The sequence below is a fragment of the Mastigoproctus giganteus genome, chromosome 6, assembly GCF_048544385.1.
Source record: "Mastigoproctus giganteus isolate SK-2022 chromosome 6, ASM4854438v1, whole genome shotgun sequence".
NCBI lineage: Eukaryota > Metazoa > Arthropoda > Arachnida > Uropygi > Thelyphonidae > Mastigoproctus > Mastigoproctus giganteus.
In genome coordinates this window covers 39,325,965-39,342,250 of record NC_143580.1, presented here as the reverse complement: position 1 = coordinate 39,342,250, position 16,286 = coordinate 39,325,965, and the positions used below count along the sequence as shown (strand labels likewise).

At 36.4% G+C, this 16,286-nt stretch overlaps 1 protein-coding gene across 1 annotated transcript in view; it reads left to right on the top strand.

Annotated features, from left to right (window-relative positions):
- The window catches only part of Nop60B (dyskerin pseudouridine synthase 1 Nop60B), a 149,846-nt gene that overhangs the window by 130,631 nt on the left and 2,929 nt on the right, over positions 1–16,286 (top strand). The window contains exons 11-12 of the mRNA XM_090375081.1: positions 4,611–4,692; positions 8,983–9,111. Of these exons, the coding sequence (XP_090231207.1) occupies positions 4,611–4,692; positions 8,983–9,111 (211 nt within the window). The remainder of the gene's footprint in view (positions 1–4,610; positions 4,693–8,982; positions 9,112–16,286) is intronic.

Here is a 16,286-nt window from a genome sequence, read left to right as displayed (position 1 = left end):
TTATTGTATTTATTCAATTGCGCCTCGGTAGCCAGGTGGGAAGGAGGGGCAGTGTGTAGCACAGGCTTCTTGATTAGACTGGGGTTCGAGCCCGTCACCACCAAATGCGGAAAGGTCGGGGAATGACCATCGCATATCCCGGAGCAATATGGCCTTAGTTGCTAATGCACCTAAAAACCAAAAAAACATCTATTCAATTCGCTGTCAGGATCCATCTTCTCAAACCTTTCATTGTAAATGCAATTTCACGAAATGCCATTGCCATCTCTCTGGTGATGAAGCGTCTCGGCACCCCATTTGGTTCATCTTGAGCTTCATTGGCATTTTCTTCTTTCACTATCGCTGCCTGCAAGTCAATAAGTTTTTCATTAGAAACTTCCTTCTCTTCTTCCTCTGACTCCTCCACATGTTTGGCATCAACCTCCAACTGAAGTAGCTCTACAATCTTATCTGTAACCGCTTCATTTGTCTTTTTCAAATTCTTCGAAGCCTTTTACATGCCATGGGCATATTTTATTCCATGTGCCATTTAAACAACTTTTAGTAATTTCCACCCAGGCCTTATTAATGTTGGCATGGTAAATATTGTAAGATTTCCAAAAGTCTCTTAACGTAAAATTTTTCTCACCTTCTAATGCAGACAATGCCTGAGCAGATGTGCGTAAATAGTATACTTTTAAATTCAAAATAACACCTGATCCATAGATTGGATGAGTGAAGTCGTGTTTGGCAGTAGAAATATGACTCACTTTCGAATTGAAATCATCTAGATGCATAGGATTGTCCAGGAGCATTATCTAATAGGAGCAAAATCGTGAAAGGAACGTCGTTGTCTTTACAATATTTTTCAACCTCTGGAATGAAGCAGCATTTAAACCAATCCTCAGATGTTGTCTGTGCTATCTGTTTTGATCGGAAATGCACAGGTGAGTTGGCTTTATTGATGCCCTTAAATGCACAAGGATTTCCAGAATGGTACATAAACAGTGGTTTTAATCTGTAATATCCTGCTACCTGGCAATGTATGTTCGATCTGGTATTTTTTTCCAAAACAAAGCATTCTCATCAATGTTAAAAAATTTGCTGCGTTGAATAGCCGCCTTCATCAATAATTTTTTTCAACACATCACAAAATTTATCTGCAGCTGCTGAATCGTCACTGCATACTTTAATGTTGTGGAAACCAGTGCGATGCCTTTGACCTATTAAACCACCCGTGCTTGCCACGAACTTGGGTTGGGGTTTGCTGTACTTATCCTTAATATCTTTTTAAATACTTGTTGCTTTTGCTTGGATGGTCATTAGACTCAGGGGCACTTGCTTCTGAATCTGATTTTCCATCCATATTATTAACAGCTGTTCCATCTTCGATAATGCAGCTGAATGCTGTTTTGTGATTACTGTTGATCTTAAGTGCATTGATCCTTTGACGTGTTCCTTTATACGCTCACTGTCCTTTAAAATAATATTCTCTGTTGAAGCAGTACTTCATTATTTTCATCTTCATTGCTAAATCAATTTTGTTTCATTGGTCGCTTTCCCTTCATATTTGTAATACGTAAATGGGAATGAAGAGAAGTTTCTGAAAATTTGTGTTTTATATGATTGAAGTTTTCAGTGAAGGGAACACATTTCACCATAATAGTGTAAAATCCCACACAATTGCAGTTATCGGTATTATCGCAAATGCAATAAGATTGAGTTTACTACCCGTTTATAATTAGATGCACGAACAGAAAGGCCCCATATACCGAAAAGTGCAAATTGTTTTGTGGTCATGACCTCCAGAAACTTGCTTTAGAAAAATATCACAAAGGTGTTCAAAATTGAAACGATGGAGGGGTAGTGGAAATTTATTCCCACGGAATGCAAAATATGTTTCCACGATTTTTTTTTAAAGTTTTGGGAAAACTTACGTAAAGTCATATCTGTAAGTTGGAGTTCCTGTAGTCGCAATTCAAGAAAGACAACTGGTTCTTTCTTTTCTTGATATTTATAGAGAACTATCCAGAAAACAGGGCCTGTACCATGCACAGGGAACTGGATATTGGCAGTTGCCTGCTTATTCATCAGTGAAGGGAACTTTTTTCAGAGAAAAATCAAGAAAATCATGGTCTGGCAGATCACAATACGCTTTGTTTCACACTGATGGTTGGCGGAAGGTGTGGTGAGAACCTCATGAAGTGATTGATTCTGCCTGTCTTGTTAAGACAACCCCTGAAGACAACATCTGGAGGTGGTACCATGGTATGGAGAATGTTTTGTTAGTGCAGACTGGGTCCATGATACCAGTGGAGGGTTGAATGTCGTCCAGGGAATTTTGTAGCAGATATGCTGCACTGTGCAATGTTACACTTTGATCCAGAAGTTGGTGGCTACTTTATTGGTAACAATGCAACAACAAATTGAGCAAGAATGGTTCAGAGAAAATGATACGGATTTCCACCATCTTTTGTGGCCCCTACATTCGCCTGATCTAAATCTTATTAAGAATGGACAAAGCTATTTGGCAATGAAGTCCTCTTCCTTCAACTTTGTCGCAGCAAGAATGGTTGCAACTAGACCAAAATGCACTAAAACACCTTATAGAATCCATGTTGCAACCCACATTTGCTGTAATTCAAAACAAAGCTGCTCTGATTCGATACTGAATAAAGATTTGAATTTTTTTGGCCGGTGTGTGTATATCAGCTGTTTGTAGTGAACTTTTTTTTGCACAAATTTCATAAATTCTTAATTTTGTTTCACATTCTTAATGCATGAATAATCACTCCCAATAATAAGATCGAAACTTACTTACTGGGGTTGCATCTCATGTAATGTGGTGCGAAATTAAGAATGTTCAGCCTTCTATCTCTCTTTCAGTAATGGAGAGATATATAGATATGCAGTGTATCTGCATATCTATTGCATATTGTTTGTTTCTTCTGTATTTTACTCAGTATTATGTTATTACTTTAGCTGAAACAAAGGATGACTTACAACAAAAACTCAGAGGAAGAAGATCCTGCTGTATTACAAAATGTGCATATTCTTTGTCCTTTGCTTGCAAATTTAGTGATCAGAAAAAAAACCTGGGCCTTGCATATGTGCTGTAATACCTCCACCTCAAAATTGGGGAGTAGTAGAGCCCAAGTTTTGTACCGATTTGGTGGGAACCATGCAACCACATTGACAATTGCTATTTCTGAATGACAAATATCAGATGTCTAGAAAAAAGCATGCACTGCATCGAATATTCTAACATATCACATGTTAGAATATTCGAGGCCTGTTCCAGACAGTGAAGACCTGCTGATACCAGATTCCCCAAAATTGTGAGATAGGGGAAACAGTGATGAATAGAGCAAGGATTCTTGTGTTGCAGACTTGGCTGGAAAGTCCATTTTAGCAGATTTTGATTATTGGCCAGAAAATTATAACACTAAATTGAGCAAGAAGAGTTGAATGACTTAGTATGTGGTATGTTCCACTGGTTGAACCTTAGTGTGTGATATGTTCCACTGGTTGAACCAAGAAAGGTTTTTTATCCTTTGCACATGAAGCAGTGGCAGGCAACCTTTTTGGCATGGGTGGCAGTTCTAGAGGAAAATGTTTGCAGGCCTCGTAAATATCTTTTTTTTTTTTTTTTTTTAAATCATCACTGATAACATAAATTGACCAATGCCATCAAAGTTTTTTAATTTAGACAGTTGCCTTATCTTTGGTGTTGTCCATTCTTGCATTGAATTTCAATATATATGGCATCCCTATGTATCTGCTCTCCTGCTACATATCATATTTTACAAGTATGCTGTTACTGAAGGGGTGCTCTATTTCATATAAAGGGGGTGTACCTAATAAAGTGGCTACTCACTATATATGGTTAAAAACAGTGTTGAAGGTTTTACTGATTAAGTCATTAGTAAAGCTTAAGGAAAAGAAAACTGAACTAACTAATCTTAGTGGCAAACATTTCTAAGGAAATAGAATGCATGCAATGCAGTATGTGTTTGATCCCAGTAGTTTAAAATGAACGAAACTCATTTAAGATAGCACACGTACGTATGATATTTGAAATTGATTGTCCATTAAGTTACTGAAATTTATTTTTTTTATTGGAGATGTGATGATAGATACAGAATTTTGGTATTTTTGGAATCAGTAGATCAGTTTCATTTACAATATGTAACTTTTGCTCCAGAGTTGTGGAAAATAAAAATTATTGGCCAGTGAAGGAGAAAAACAGTGGATTGCTCAAGGTCATTCATGCAGTTCAAAGTGAAACCCATTTTAATCCTTGTGTTGAGAGATTTCCTCAATAAACTTACTTCCACTGACCAGGTACACTTGGGATGAAAGGTTTGAATTGTTGCATTCAGAACTTTACCAGAAATCGTGTGGTGTGACTGAAGCCTTGGCCAGGAGGGGATGTGTGCTCTCATAAACTAAAAATGTGAGCTTTCTGGTGTTTAGAACTTTGTTTATTTCCATCCGTGGTGAGTGGAGTTTGAAGATAGCCCATTTTGTGAGCCAGTACTTGGAGAATGAGTAATAGATATTGCAAGATTTCATGTATGAATAGTGCTTAGTATTGCTTTTATTTTATTTTAATTTTTAAAATTTTTTAGGAATGTCAAAACTGAATCAGTTGAAGTCAAGGAGGAACCAGAAGATACATTTACACCTGCTGCACCTGGTGGGTCCAAAAAGGTAAGAGAGTTTCTAAATAATGCTATTAAATTTATTTAAAATAGTAAATCTACTTTGGTAGTACTAAAGATTTATCACAGTCAGTATGCTTTTCTATGTGTTTTGCAATCTTTTTGAAAATTCTAAATTCTTTCTCATTTTCTAGAAAGCCTTGTGTGTTTTGTTTTAGATATTACATATAGGGACATATTTGTTCTAATTTAAACTAGAGGCAAGAATCCACAAAGAAATGGTAGCTTGTATGGTGAAGGAGCAATGTCTGCAAAATAGTCAAACTTGGTTATAATGAGATCATTGCTGTAATGAGCAAAAAGCCATAATGATTTTAACTTACACATATTCCCATACAATCTGTCACTGTTACAATGAACGTACTACACAGATGTACCATACAAATTTTGGTAACTATGCAAACATCCTTAATCGCTCAGGTAGTTGAAAAAACCCAATTCTTGGAATGGGCAACTTAGCTTTTATGCCCATTGGATTAGGGGCTGGTTTATGGCCTAACCTTGTCCTTTCAGGGACATGAGCTATGCAATTAGCGCTCCGCTTGTAATTTCTATGGTTGTATTATCCTATTTACAAGATTGTCTGTGCCGACTGAGCTAGCCCGGGGGGGGGGTAAAGTGCCTGCCTGGCAACCCAAAGGTTGCGGATTCGAATCTCGCCTCGAGCTTGGATCAGAGTACAAAATGCAAAAAAAAAACTTTGGGAGGTGCATTATGGCCACAGAAGTCTGTGCCAACAACTAACACAAAAAAAAAAGTCTGTAGATTATGTATTCACTGAACCATAAATTTATTTCAGGACTTCTAAGAATTTTGGAAACTATAATTTTTATTGTTGTTTTAAAGTAAAATCAGTTAAAAAGGAACCCTTTCTTCAGAAACATGTTTACTAACAAAAGAGTCTTGAATACATTTGCTAGTACATCTAACTCATTCGTGAGTTATGGGGTTTATCTAATTAAATTAAGATAGTAAAAAATGAATTTCACACGTTTAGTCATAGTTATGAGAATACTCATTCGGCACTGGAAATGAAAAAAACAAAACACGATTTTTTTTTTAGCAAGTGTGAGGTTACAAACGTCATTGAAGCATTGCTTCAATGATTTCACTACAATAAAATGACTAATTGAAATCGTGTTTTATTAATTAGTATTGTTTTTAATTATGGAGAAATTGTGTTCGATGTTAAGTGTATTGTAGTTTATACAAGCATATCAATACAAATAATATGTAGGTATATACTAATACAGTGGATTCCGGTTATTTGGGCCACCGGTTAATCGGGGCAGCCGTTTATTTGGGGCAAATCTTAAAAAACAAAACCAATCGAGAAAATAGCCAGGGTTTACTTCGCTTAATTGGGACAAAATGCCGTTTAATCGGGGCAGGAGACCTCAGCACTGGAGATTACCCTACGATTGTCTCCGACCGTATCACGTAGTTCGGTCGGATTTTTGGAGGTCACAACCATAAAACAATAAAAACAATTAGCAGTCACCTGTTTATTGGGCTTTTCTGTTAGTGCAATCTATCATAAACGGACAGTAAACTCGATCTTATTGAATTTGCGATAATACCGGCAGCTGGAATTCTGTGGGTTATTATGGTAAAATGTGTTTACACTTCCATGGAATCTTCAATCATATAAAAAAAATAATTTTCAGAATCTTCTCTTCATTCCTATTTTTAAAGCTTCCTAATTTGTTACTCCGTTCTCACTTGCGCGTGTTGTGTTACTTGCAATTTGTGTGTGCCCTGTTCTTTGTCATTGATTGCTTATCTTTTTACTGTTTTAAATTTCAGTCCCCACCAACAAATGTCAGTGAACAGAAATATCAACTAGTTTAGTTAGTATGTACATATTACAGTACGTATTAATTATTCCGATTATCACGTATATTCTTCCGATTTTCACGTATCATTTAATTTTTTAATTGGTAAGGTAATAAAGGGTAAATTTGTGCTTAATATATCTTTACTTTTATAGCCTGTGGATAATATTCCTCCTATTTTCGCTAATTAGAATCGCTGTTTAATAGAATTAAAATTCATTTCACAAACGTGATCACAATGACCCGCGCTTAGTGCACATCGTATAGTGAACGGTACTTTAGTATTTTGAGTTCGTCGTAACGTGATTTGATTGTACAGTGAACTAATTGTAAAGGGGGGGGGGTAAATTGTATTTTTAACTATTTACGTGAAACTTCGGATAATTGGGGCAGCCGCTTAATCGGGCCAAAATGCACTAGTCCCGATGTGTCCCGAATAACCGGAATCGACTGTATTATTTTTTTCCTCTAATATTTCTGTTGTTTTTTGAATTATCTTTATATTCAAGTTATTGGGAATTTTAAAAAATAAGAGGTAGATTTAACTCATCACTGATATAGTGAGTAATGGTTATAGCCCGGGGCCAGTAAAAAAAAAAAAAAACTGGCTCTGTGGCTCTAACTTGGTCAGCCATAATCATGAGAGTGGCACATGTGTTGTGCTTTGATGCTCCGTGCTGTAGTTTCGTTTCCCTGTTCTTTTTGTTTACCAGGGGTGAGGGAAGGGGTGGGGTTGTCTAAACCAGTGAGTGGCATTTCGAATAATGCACATTATTTTTTCAGAAATGTCAAATGTCTGGAAGTCCTCAACAGTGAACAAAGTCTAATGTATTTGAATACTTTACAGTCACTGAAGATGATTAATATATTTGTATCATACAAGATGTTGCATAATTGGTGGTTGCATTGCCCCCCCACTCAAGCCAAATATAAGTAAACCAAAAATTAGTAAACCTTTGATCAATAAGATCAATGTTTCGACATATGCCCAACATGCAAGTACCTTCGTCAACTAGTGAAACATGTTCTGCACAAGTTGGAAATAGGAAAAATGTATTGTGCATTGTGACTGATAATGCTCTCAAGTACCATTGAGAAGTTAAATTAAGACCAAGAGAGAGGTGATTCAATAACAGATGATGGAAGTGAAAGAGATGAATCAAGTGTTAAGAAGAGGCAAAGGGAGCACTACTGTGCTTGCAAGTGCATACGCAGAAGCAGAACTGGATATAAGTGACATTATTTCAAGCCTCTCGAAAGTCCAGCACATGCATTGTGGTGTTCATACTTTACAACTGGCAATTCGTGGTGGCTTAGGAAATAAACATGCAACTGCTCTTGAAAGATGGGACAGATTGTACTAGCTGCTAGAAAGCCAAAAATAGAAGCAATAATTAAATGGCGTGCTGGAAAAATAGCAATTTTGGATCAAGCTACTAGGTGGGGTAGCACGTATATGATGATGGACCACTTACTAGAACTGAAACTCGTAGTGTGGATGGGTACTGAGAATTAGCCTTACTGGTAGCTAAGCAGCCAAAAACAACACAACACACACGGTATGCAAACATAACACTACACTCATTTCTGACCATTGTACAATATATCATCACAGTAAACCATGGTGGAGATGAAGTAACGTTTAGGGGCCACCTTACATAAGACACAGCACATATCCTTATTGACATGGCCAACCCTGAACTACCACTAACATAAGTATTGTGGGACTAGGTGCAGAAACTTAAGCTTGCTTTACCAACCACATACTATTACAAAGAAGATTCAAGGTGAAAACTTAACTCCTGGTCAGTTCCTAAAGGAATGGAAGCTTCTGATCTACTCTACCTCTGATTAGCTTTCCACAATAAGGACACCTTTTTGTTTAACGAAGCACAGGTTCTTAACATTCATCATAATCATTGTTGATAGTGGAAATCCCTAAAATTGAATTGCATCAGATTTTGATTAATGTACATATCCCCATCCCATTTCAGACTCTTGGTCTTTCGTACAAATGCCCCAAGAAAGCGGGATATTTCCCACCTTCAAATTCTGTCGAACATTGCGTGCTATACTACCCTGTGGTACTTGTCAGCTTCAGGATAGTGTCTTAATTATATCATATTTGTATGTTTTTTTTTTTTTTTTTTTATTATTGATGCTAATGTCTTTTAAGTATTGGTTTGTGGTTTAATGAATTTTGGGGTTGGGTTTTGAAGCTCTTAAACTACTGGGTATGTTGAATCATTGATTTTTCTTCGGGTGTAAGAATACATTTAAGTTATTTTTTTAATTTTGCTTGGATAATGGAGAGTGTCAACATCAAAGCATCCTACAAGTAATCATTGAGATAATTCCTCTCATTTGCTTGTTGATTCTTCAGTAATGTTTACTATAACCAAGTATGGTGAGTTTATGCAAAACTTAATCTTTATTTGTTACAGAGAAGTAAAAGCGACTCTAGCAGTAGTTCAGAGGGAGAAAGTTTCCGGCCTCAGGCAGAATCAACTCGTTTAGAACCCAAAAAGAAAAAGAAGAAGAAAAAGTTAGAACTCTCAGCTGCTGAAGAACAGGTATTTACTTAGTCTCAATTTAAATCTGATAACATGTCATTAAATAGACTGAAAGATAGCAAAACAATGTGAAGATTTCCCCCCCCCCCCCTTCCTCTACTTTCTGCATCACTATTTTTAATTGACAAAAAGAAATGTATATACAGTCAACTCCTATCATAGTGCTTTAGGTTGGCCGGCCACAATGTGCATTATAAGCAGACCCGTCCTCCTTCACAGAATTGATATTAGTACCAGAAGAAAAGAGCACTGTAGTTTAAAAAAAATTAACATGGCAGTATTTGCAACCCAAATTGTTACAAAAATGTGCAAGTAGTACTTGACAGGTGGCCTGAAAAGGTTTTTAAATTCCTTTTGTAGTGCACCAGTGCTTGATCTTTTACTAATGGATTGCAGTACAGCAGGCCCTCGTTATAATGCAGTTTGCTTTATGCTGATTATCTATAACGCTGCTGTTATATTATAAGCCTGTATCTGACTATAACGCTCTTTTACCAGCATACAGATTGCATTTTTGGCATATTTAACGAAAATGTTTGATCTGATTGAGTCTATCTTGAAAATGAATAGCAAAACAGCACTAAAACGTTTCTCATGCTCAGTGAAATTTTCTCGCATGATAATTTAATTGCTGTACAGTGACTAGCGCTCAGAGATCAACATTTTAAAAAATGATCAGGTATATTGCTTGTAATATTTGCGTAATATGCATTTTATCCGAAGTCTAGTCATCACTCGGTATAGTACTAGACATTGTGCATAACAGACAGTTTACTCTAACATTGTATCATAATTAATTCAACCAATGCAGTTACGTATTCAAAGAGTTAATAATGGCGGATAAGAATGAAAAAGCAACGTCTGGATGCAGTACGAAGACTACAAATGTAAGAAAAAGACTGAATTCGGAAATTAAATTAGATGTTTTGAAGTAAAACGATTCCGGTCAACGACAAGCGAATGTGTGCCATAATTTAGGACTGGCAGGGTTAACTGTAAGGACAATTATAAAAATAAAAAATTAATTTTAGCAGCGGGAAAGACAGCTGTTCCACTGCAAGCAACTAGGGTTAGGCCAGCTATTAGGATTGAAATGGAGAGACTTAAACTAATTTTATTAAAGATATGCAGAATTCAGTTAAGTTAAATATTATATACATAAAAAAAAAAGGAGATTAGCCAATATAATGATCTGAAGAAAACACCTAAAAAAAAAAAAAAAAAAAATGAGGAACCATTTAAAACTAGTAAGGGCTGATTGAATAGATTTAAAATCCAGGGAGAAGCCTTTTAAGTTTAATTTTGATACGTAAGTGGTTACCACATAATTATATACATATGTAATGCAGAATAATTTGACCGATATTTGTGCATCTTTTCACTGCCATTTATTTTTGATCAGGAAATATCCTATGGCACTGACCACAACTCAATAAATACATGTTACCTTATGGGAATTCGCCGTTTGCTTAGCGCAGATTCACTTAATGCTCTGTTTTTCCAGAAAGAATTATCAGCGTTAAGCTAGTCACCTATACTTATTAAATGTGATTTCATTTATTTTTTTATGAAAAGTTTTGACATGTTACTTTCAAAGAAATAACTGTTATAATCATAAAATATAGACGTAAAACTAATAGTCACCTTTTTTTTTTTTCTAATGCAAAAAAAATATATATACAGTAATACCCCGACTTACGCGAACTCGGAGTTACACGGTTCTTGATTTTTTCGTTCGGCAGCGCTGCCGCCCACTATCTTCAAGGATATCAGTGAAGGGGAAACACATTTCACCATAATAACGTAAAAACCAACACAATTCCAGCTATCGGTATAATCGCAAATGCAATTAGATCGAGTTTACTACCAGTTTATAACAGATTTCACTAGCAGAAACGCAACTGGATTTTTATTGTTTTATGGTAGTAACCCCTAGAAATGTGAGGTGTTAATAGCGTATCTCTGCCTTTATGGTGTTGTTTATTCAGTTGCTACATGCGCGCAGCTTTGTTTATGCGTATCAAGCGTGCCTCCTTGTTTTGTAATTGTGCTTTATTCCCTAAAAATGAGTAAAATACTTAATTAAAAGGTGTGAAAAGGAAGCGTCCTGGTGAAGACACTGCAGATTCAGAGAGAAAAAGAAAAGCGCTTATCGATAAACAGAGGCGGACTGGGTCAAAAATTCTTACCCAGGAAAATTTATAGTGGCCTCATACTATGGTTTATGGCCAGTCCGCCTCTGTCGATAGAGAAAAAATATGAAATTGTGAAACGCTTTGAGCGAAATGAAAGACCATGTGATATTGCACGTGCTACAGGCCTAAATGAAGCAACGGCGAAAAGCACATGGAACGAAGAACGCGTTATAGCTACAAAGCAAGGAATAAAAAAAAAATTATTAGCTTGCTACGAAGAAATTCTGCGTGAAAAAAAGAACGCGCTGTGTGGTCAGACGAATTTGTTAGATTTTATGAAGCCATCGACATCGAAATAACTTTTTAACGTAAGTCATTTGTTTTTTTAATACATATTTTGTATTAATATGTATAAAGAACTGCAATTTTATTAATATTTTTCTTCTAAACTAGTGTTTTTGTTAGTCCTTGGTCCCAATTAAGCAAAATTTATATGTATTTATATGCAAAGTTGTACCCCGACTTACGCGATTTTCGTCGGACCCACCTATCGCGTAACTTCGGGGTATTACTGTATATATATATTAGGAGCAGAAATTTCTGTAGCAAAGTCGTCCCCCAAGCCATCCAGTGTGCTGGGTATAAGTACAAATATATTATATTTTAAAGAAATATGTTTCCAGAATGTGGGCAGCACACAGAAAATCTAATTAAAATCAAAGGAAAATATCTTTCTAGTAACAAAGTAGTATTTTTTCACCAATGCCAAAAATCTGAACCCTCTCCATTCCTGCCAGTGGTCCATGGTGCCTTGAAGCTTAAGCCTCTCCAGAAGAGGTTAAAAGACAAGTAAGTTTTCTTTAAAGTACTGCTAGATCAGGAGTGTTCATCCCACATTGATGCTCATTGGTTAACTCTTCTGCAACACTTACAAATGCTATGGTTTGTAGGAATGAGAAAGATATATATACACTGAATTATTGGGTGCACCTCCATAACACTGGGAATATCCCTCACCATCCTGGATTTAACATGGCATGGACTCAATGAGATGTTGAAGGCATGCCATAGGGATGCTTCCACATTGGCTCATTCCACTTCATCTTACAGATGCTCAGCTGGATTGAGATCTAGTGCTAGGAGGCCACTACAATATGCTGAATTCATTCTCATGTTACTGGGACATTCTTTACAGCTCTGGCCTTATGATGTGGCACATCCTGTTGAAAGGAGTCATTTGTATATGGATACACTGTAGCCATGGAGAGAGTTGCCTAATTGTAAAGAATTTCCAGATAATGTAACATCCAAATGTTGTCCCACTGGTATCAGGACTCAGTGTGCAACACAGACTTCCTGCAGCTAGCAGGGTTGTTAATGGCAGTAACCAGGGTTTACTACTGCAACAAGATCTAGATCAGTTAGGCAGGTGGTTTGAGAAATGGCAATTGAAGTCTAGCATTGACAAATGCAAAGTATTTCACATGGGTAGCAGTAATCCCAGATTAATGTACCAACTGTGTGGTACTCAAGGTAGTGGAAAAAGAAAAAGACCTGGTGGTAATTGTGCAGTCAGATATGAATTTCTCTGAGTAATGCAGACAGGCTGCCGTGACAGCAGGTTTTGTCAGTGATACACTCCTGCCCAAAGGTGGCAAAATTAGGTATTCTATCTATTTTGACTGTACTTATTATTATTCATGTAAAACTGCGTAAATATCACAAATTAATTCACAGAAGCAATACAAAATGCATTTTATAGAAAATGACCCTACTTCAAAAACATTACAAAAAGTGGAATCCATTTAAGTTATATATAAACTGGGCATTAGTAGTTTGTTGAACTACCTTTGAGATGATGCAGTATGCATCTTGATGGCATAATGAGAAAATTAAATTTCAATAATGTTTTGACCAAAAATTAATTTTTCTAAATTATATTCTGAAATTTTATTATACATGAATAGAAACTTGCATTACTTTTGACCAAGAGTGTATACAGGAATTTTGCTAGCAGGGATTAAGAGATGATTATTTCATTGTACAAGTGGTCAGGCCTAATTTTAGGAAGGACATGGCTGCAGAGAAGGGCAGCCAGATTGGCTTGGGGAACAAGGGGGTACTCTTACCAAGAAACACTTCTGTCTGCAAATTGCAGCATCTGGAGACTAAGCACCTGACGGGTAATCTGAGTGAGATGTTTAAGGCTTTGAATGAATTAAGCAAGCTTGCTGATGGGATTCTTCCTTTTATTGTATACACATGTTGAGTGGGCATAAATACAAATTGAGGAAGGATGGTTGCAGAAGTTTGATTTTAGCCATCAGGTGTTTGATTCCTGGAACAAACTTAACACATGATGTAAGTTTGTTTCATATGTAGATGTTCTAATAGGTATGATTGTTAAAGTGGGGGAGAAATAGTAAAAAATATTGAGGTGTAGAGAAAGGCATCCTCAAAATTATTCAGTGGAGTAAACTCCACTAGGCAATTTGAGGAAGGGAATGGGATTCAAAAGATACCAGACAAGAGTCCGGTATTGATTGCCACTTCGCACACATGGTCAAGAGGCTAGGTCCTTTTCTGTTGTTTAGTTGTGTCCAAGTAACGGTCACAATTGAAGATGTGCAGGTCACAGTTGGGAGGCAAAGTCATCTCGTTGGCTTAGTCATGCCTGGGTATTTATCATGGTTGAGAGGCAAGGTCCTTTCCTGTGGTTGAACCGCGTCCAAGTAACTGTCACAATTTAAGATGCACAGGTCATGGTAGGGAGATAAAGTTTGTGGTTTAGTCATGTTCAGGTATTTTTCACAATTGGAGGTACTCAGTACGTGTTGTTTAGGGGTTTTAGTCACATCCAGGTGTTTGTCACAATTTGTAGGGCGCCTCCGTAGCCAGGTGGGAAGGAGCAGCAGTGCGTAGCACAAGCTTCTTGATTAGACAGAGGTTCAAGCTCGTCACCACCAAATACGGAGGATGCGGAAAGGTCGGGGAATGAGTACCGCATATACCGGAGCAATATGGCCTTAGTTGCTAATGCTCCTAAAAACCAAATAAAACAAACAACAAACAATTTGTAGGTCTCAATATCATCAGTTGATGTATATTCTTCACTATTCAGTGATTGCTCGTTGGCACGCATGTTCCTTGGATAGTTGATAGGATTGTTTCTTCATTTTGCAAACAGCTCCTCTGCAAAATTTGCAAATGCCATATACTCCTTGTAGGTGGAATTCCTGATTTCTGGGTAAGTACATGATTTTGGTGAGTAATAAAGAACAAAGGTCCTCATACAGTAATTATAGACCTGTGAGTTAAACTTCTGTTCCAGGAAAATTAATGGAGGCACTGGTTAAAAAAGCACTGCAGGATCATCTAGACAAGACTTCAGTTATAGGTCGGACACAGCATAGTTTTGTTAAGGGGAAGTCTTACCTGACCAATATGATTGGATACTATGATTCAGTCACAAAAGAACTGGATCTAGGGAATAAATTTGATATTATATACTTGGATCTTAGAAAGGTTTTTGATACTGATTGATATTGTGCATAAGATGGTGCCAGCTTTCCAACCCCCTTCCCCACAAGCACAAGATGGACCAGAAATCTTTGTGCTTTAAACTTTGATTTTGTGTGTGTAATAATAACCCCCCTTCCAAATCAGAAAGCCATCATAGCATTTGTTATGTTATATAGCTATATATAATCCCGGTGTTGTATATTTTGATATATTGTAATGTGAAATTTTGTATTCATTTCTGAAAGCATAATGCTTTCTAGAAATGAAATAGCATCAATTTAAATACCACATATTATAATACAACTACATGATATTCCACTGAAACTATTAGTTTTTATTCTTGAAGAATAAAATCAAAATTGGATATTTAAAAAGGCTCCTGAGTCAGGTACAATTTTGCTGAAATATTTCATTCTCCAACTAATTATAATTATATTAAAGTAGTGTCTCTATGTTTAGTTTATTTCTTCAGAATAGTCCGAGAAAGCAAGAATATTTCAGTGAAACTTAAGAATACAGTATAACAGTTGCTTTTAAACTGTTGCTGGAGTATTAAATGCTTTTTGAAACTTGTGGAAAAGGCAACCTATGTTTGTGCTATATCCTGCTCTAGTTAGGTCCTATTTCAGAAATGAGTAAGATAATGCATAGCTTTTAATTGAATGTGTGTTTATTTTGGATAAACAGGCATCGTGGAGATGATCAAGCACACTAAAGTGCTTGATCGTGTCCATGGGAAAAAAAACACATTTAATTGGATGTTATGGTTTAAAAACTACAAACTTCCAAATGTTAAGTGATTCAAGGAGTTTAATTTAAACAAAATCATGATAATCTTTTTCTCTTTTTTTTCTAAAAAGTATTTATGGGGTCAGTATTAAACCAAGAATAAATAGATTTTTTTTATAGGCAGCAGAATTACAGGATAAAAAAAAAGGAAACTTTCTCAAAATAACTGAGCATCTGCATGTTTCAGAAAACCTTTTATTGATACAATGTATGGCAATTTATCAGCCCACCTTTGGCATTAATTGCACACTATACCAATTTTGGATAAACGGGAAGGTAGTTTTGTCCTCCTCCAACACAGTGATCATTTAAGTTACTGTTTGTGGGGATGTTGGTCTGGTCCAAAGGTTTGTACAGTCGGTCCTCGTATAACACGTGTTTGCATTACACGAATTCGATCATACACGATTTATAAATAGGGGAACGTTATCTTATATAACACGAACCGAATTCGCTTATACACGATTCGCCTTTGTGTTTACAAAAAATGGCAGTCGAATGCGGAATCACCCCAACTGAACGCAACACGATAGGAACGAAGAAGATTCTGAAAATGTATTTATGTGTTTTATATCAGTGAAAGGGAAACACATTTCACCATAATAACGTAAAAACCAACACAATTCCAGCTATCGATATAACCGCAAATGCAATTAGATGGAGTTTATAACAGATTCCACTAGCAGAAACGCAACTGGAAATTGTTTTTATTGTTTTATGGTAGTAACC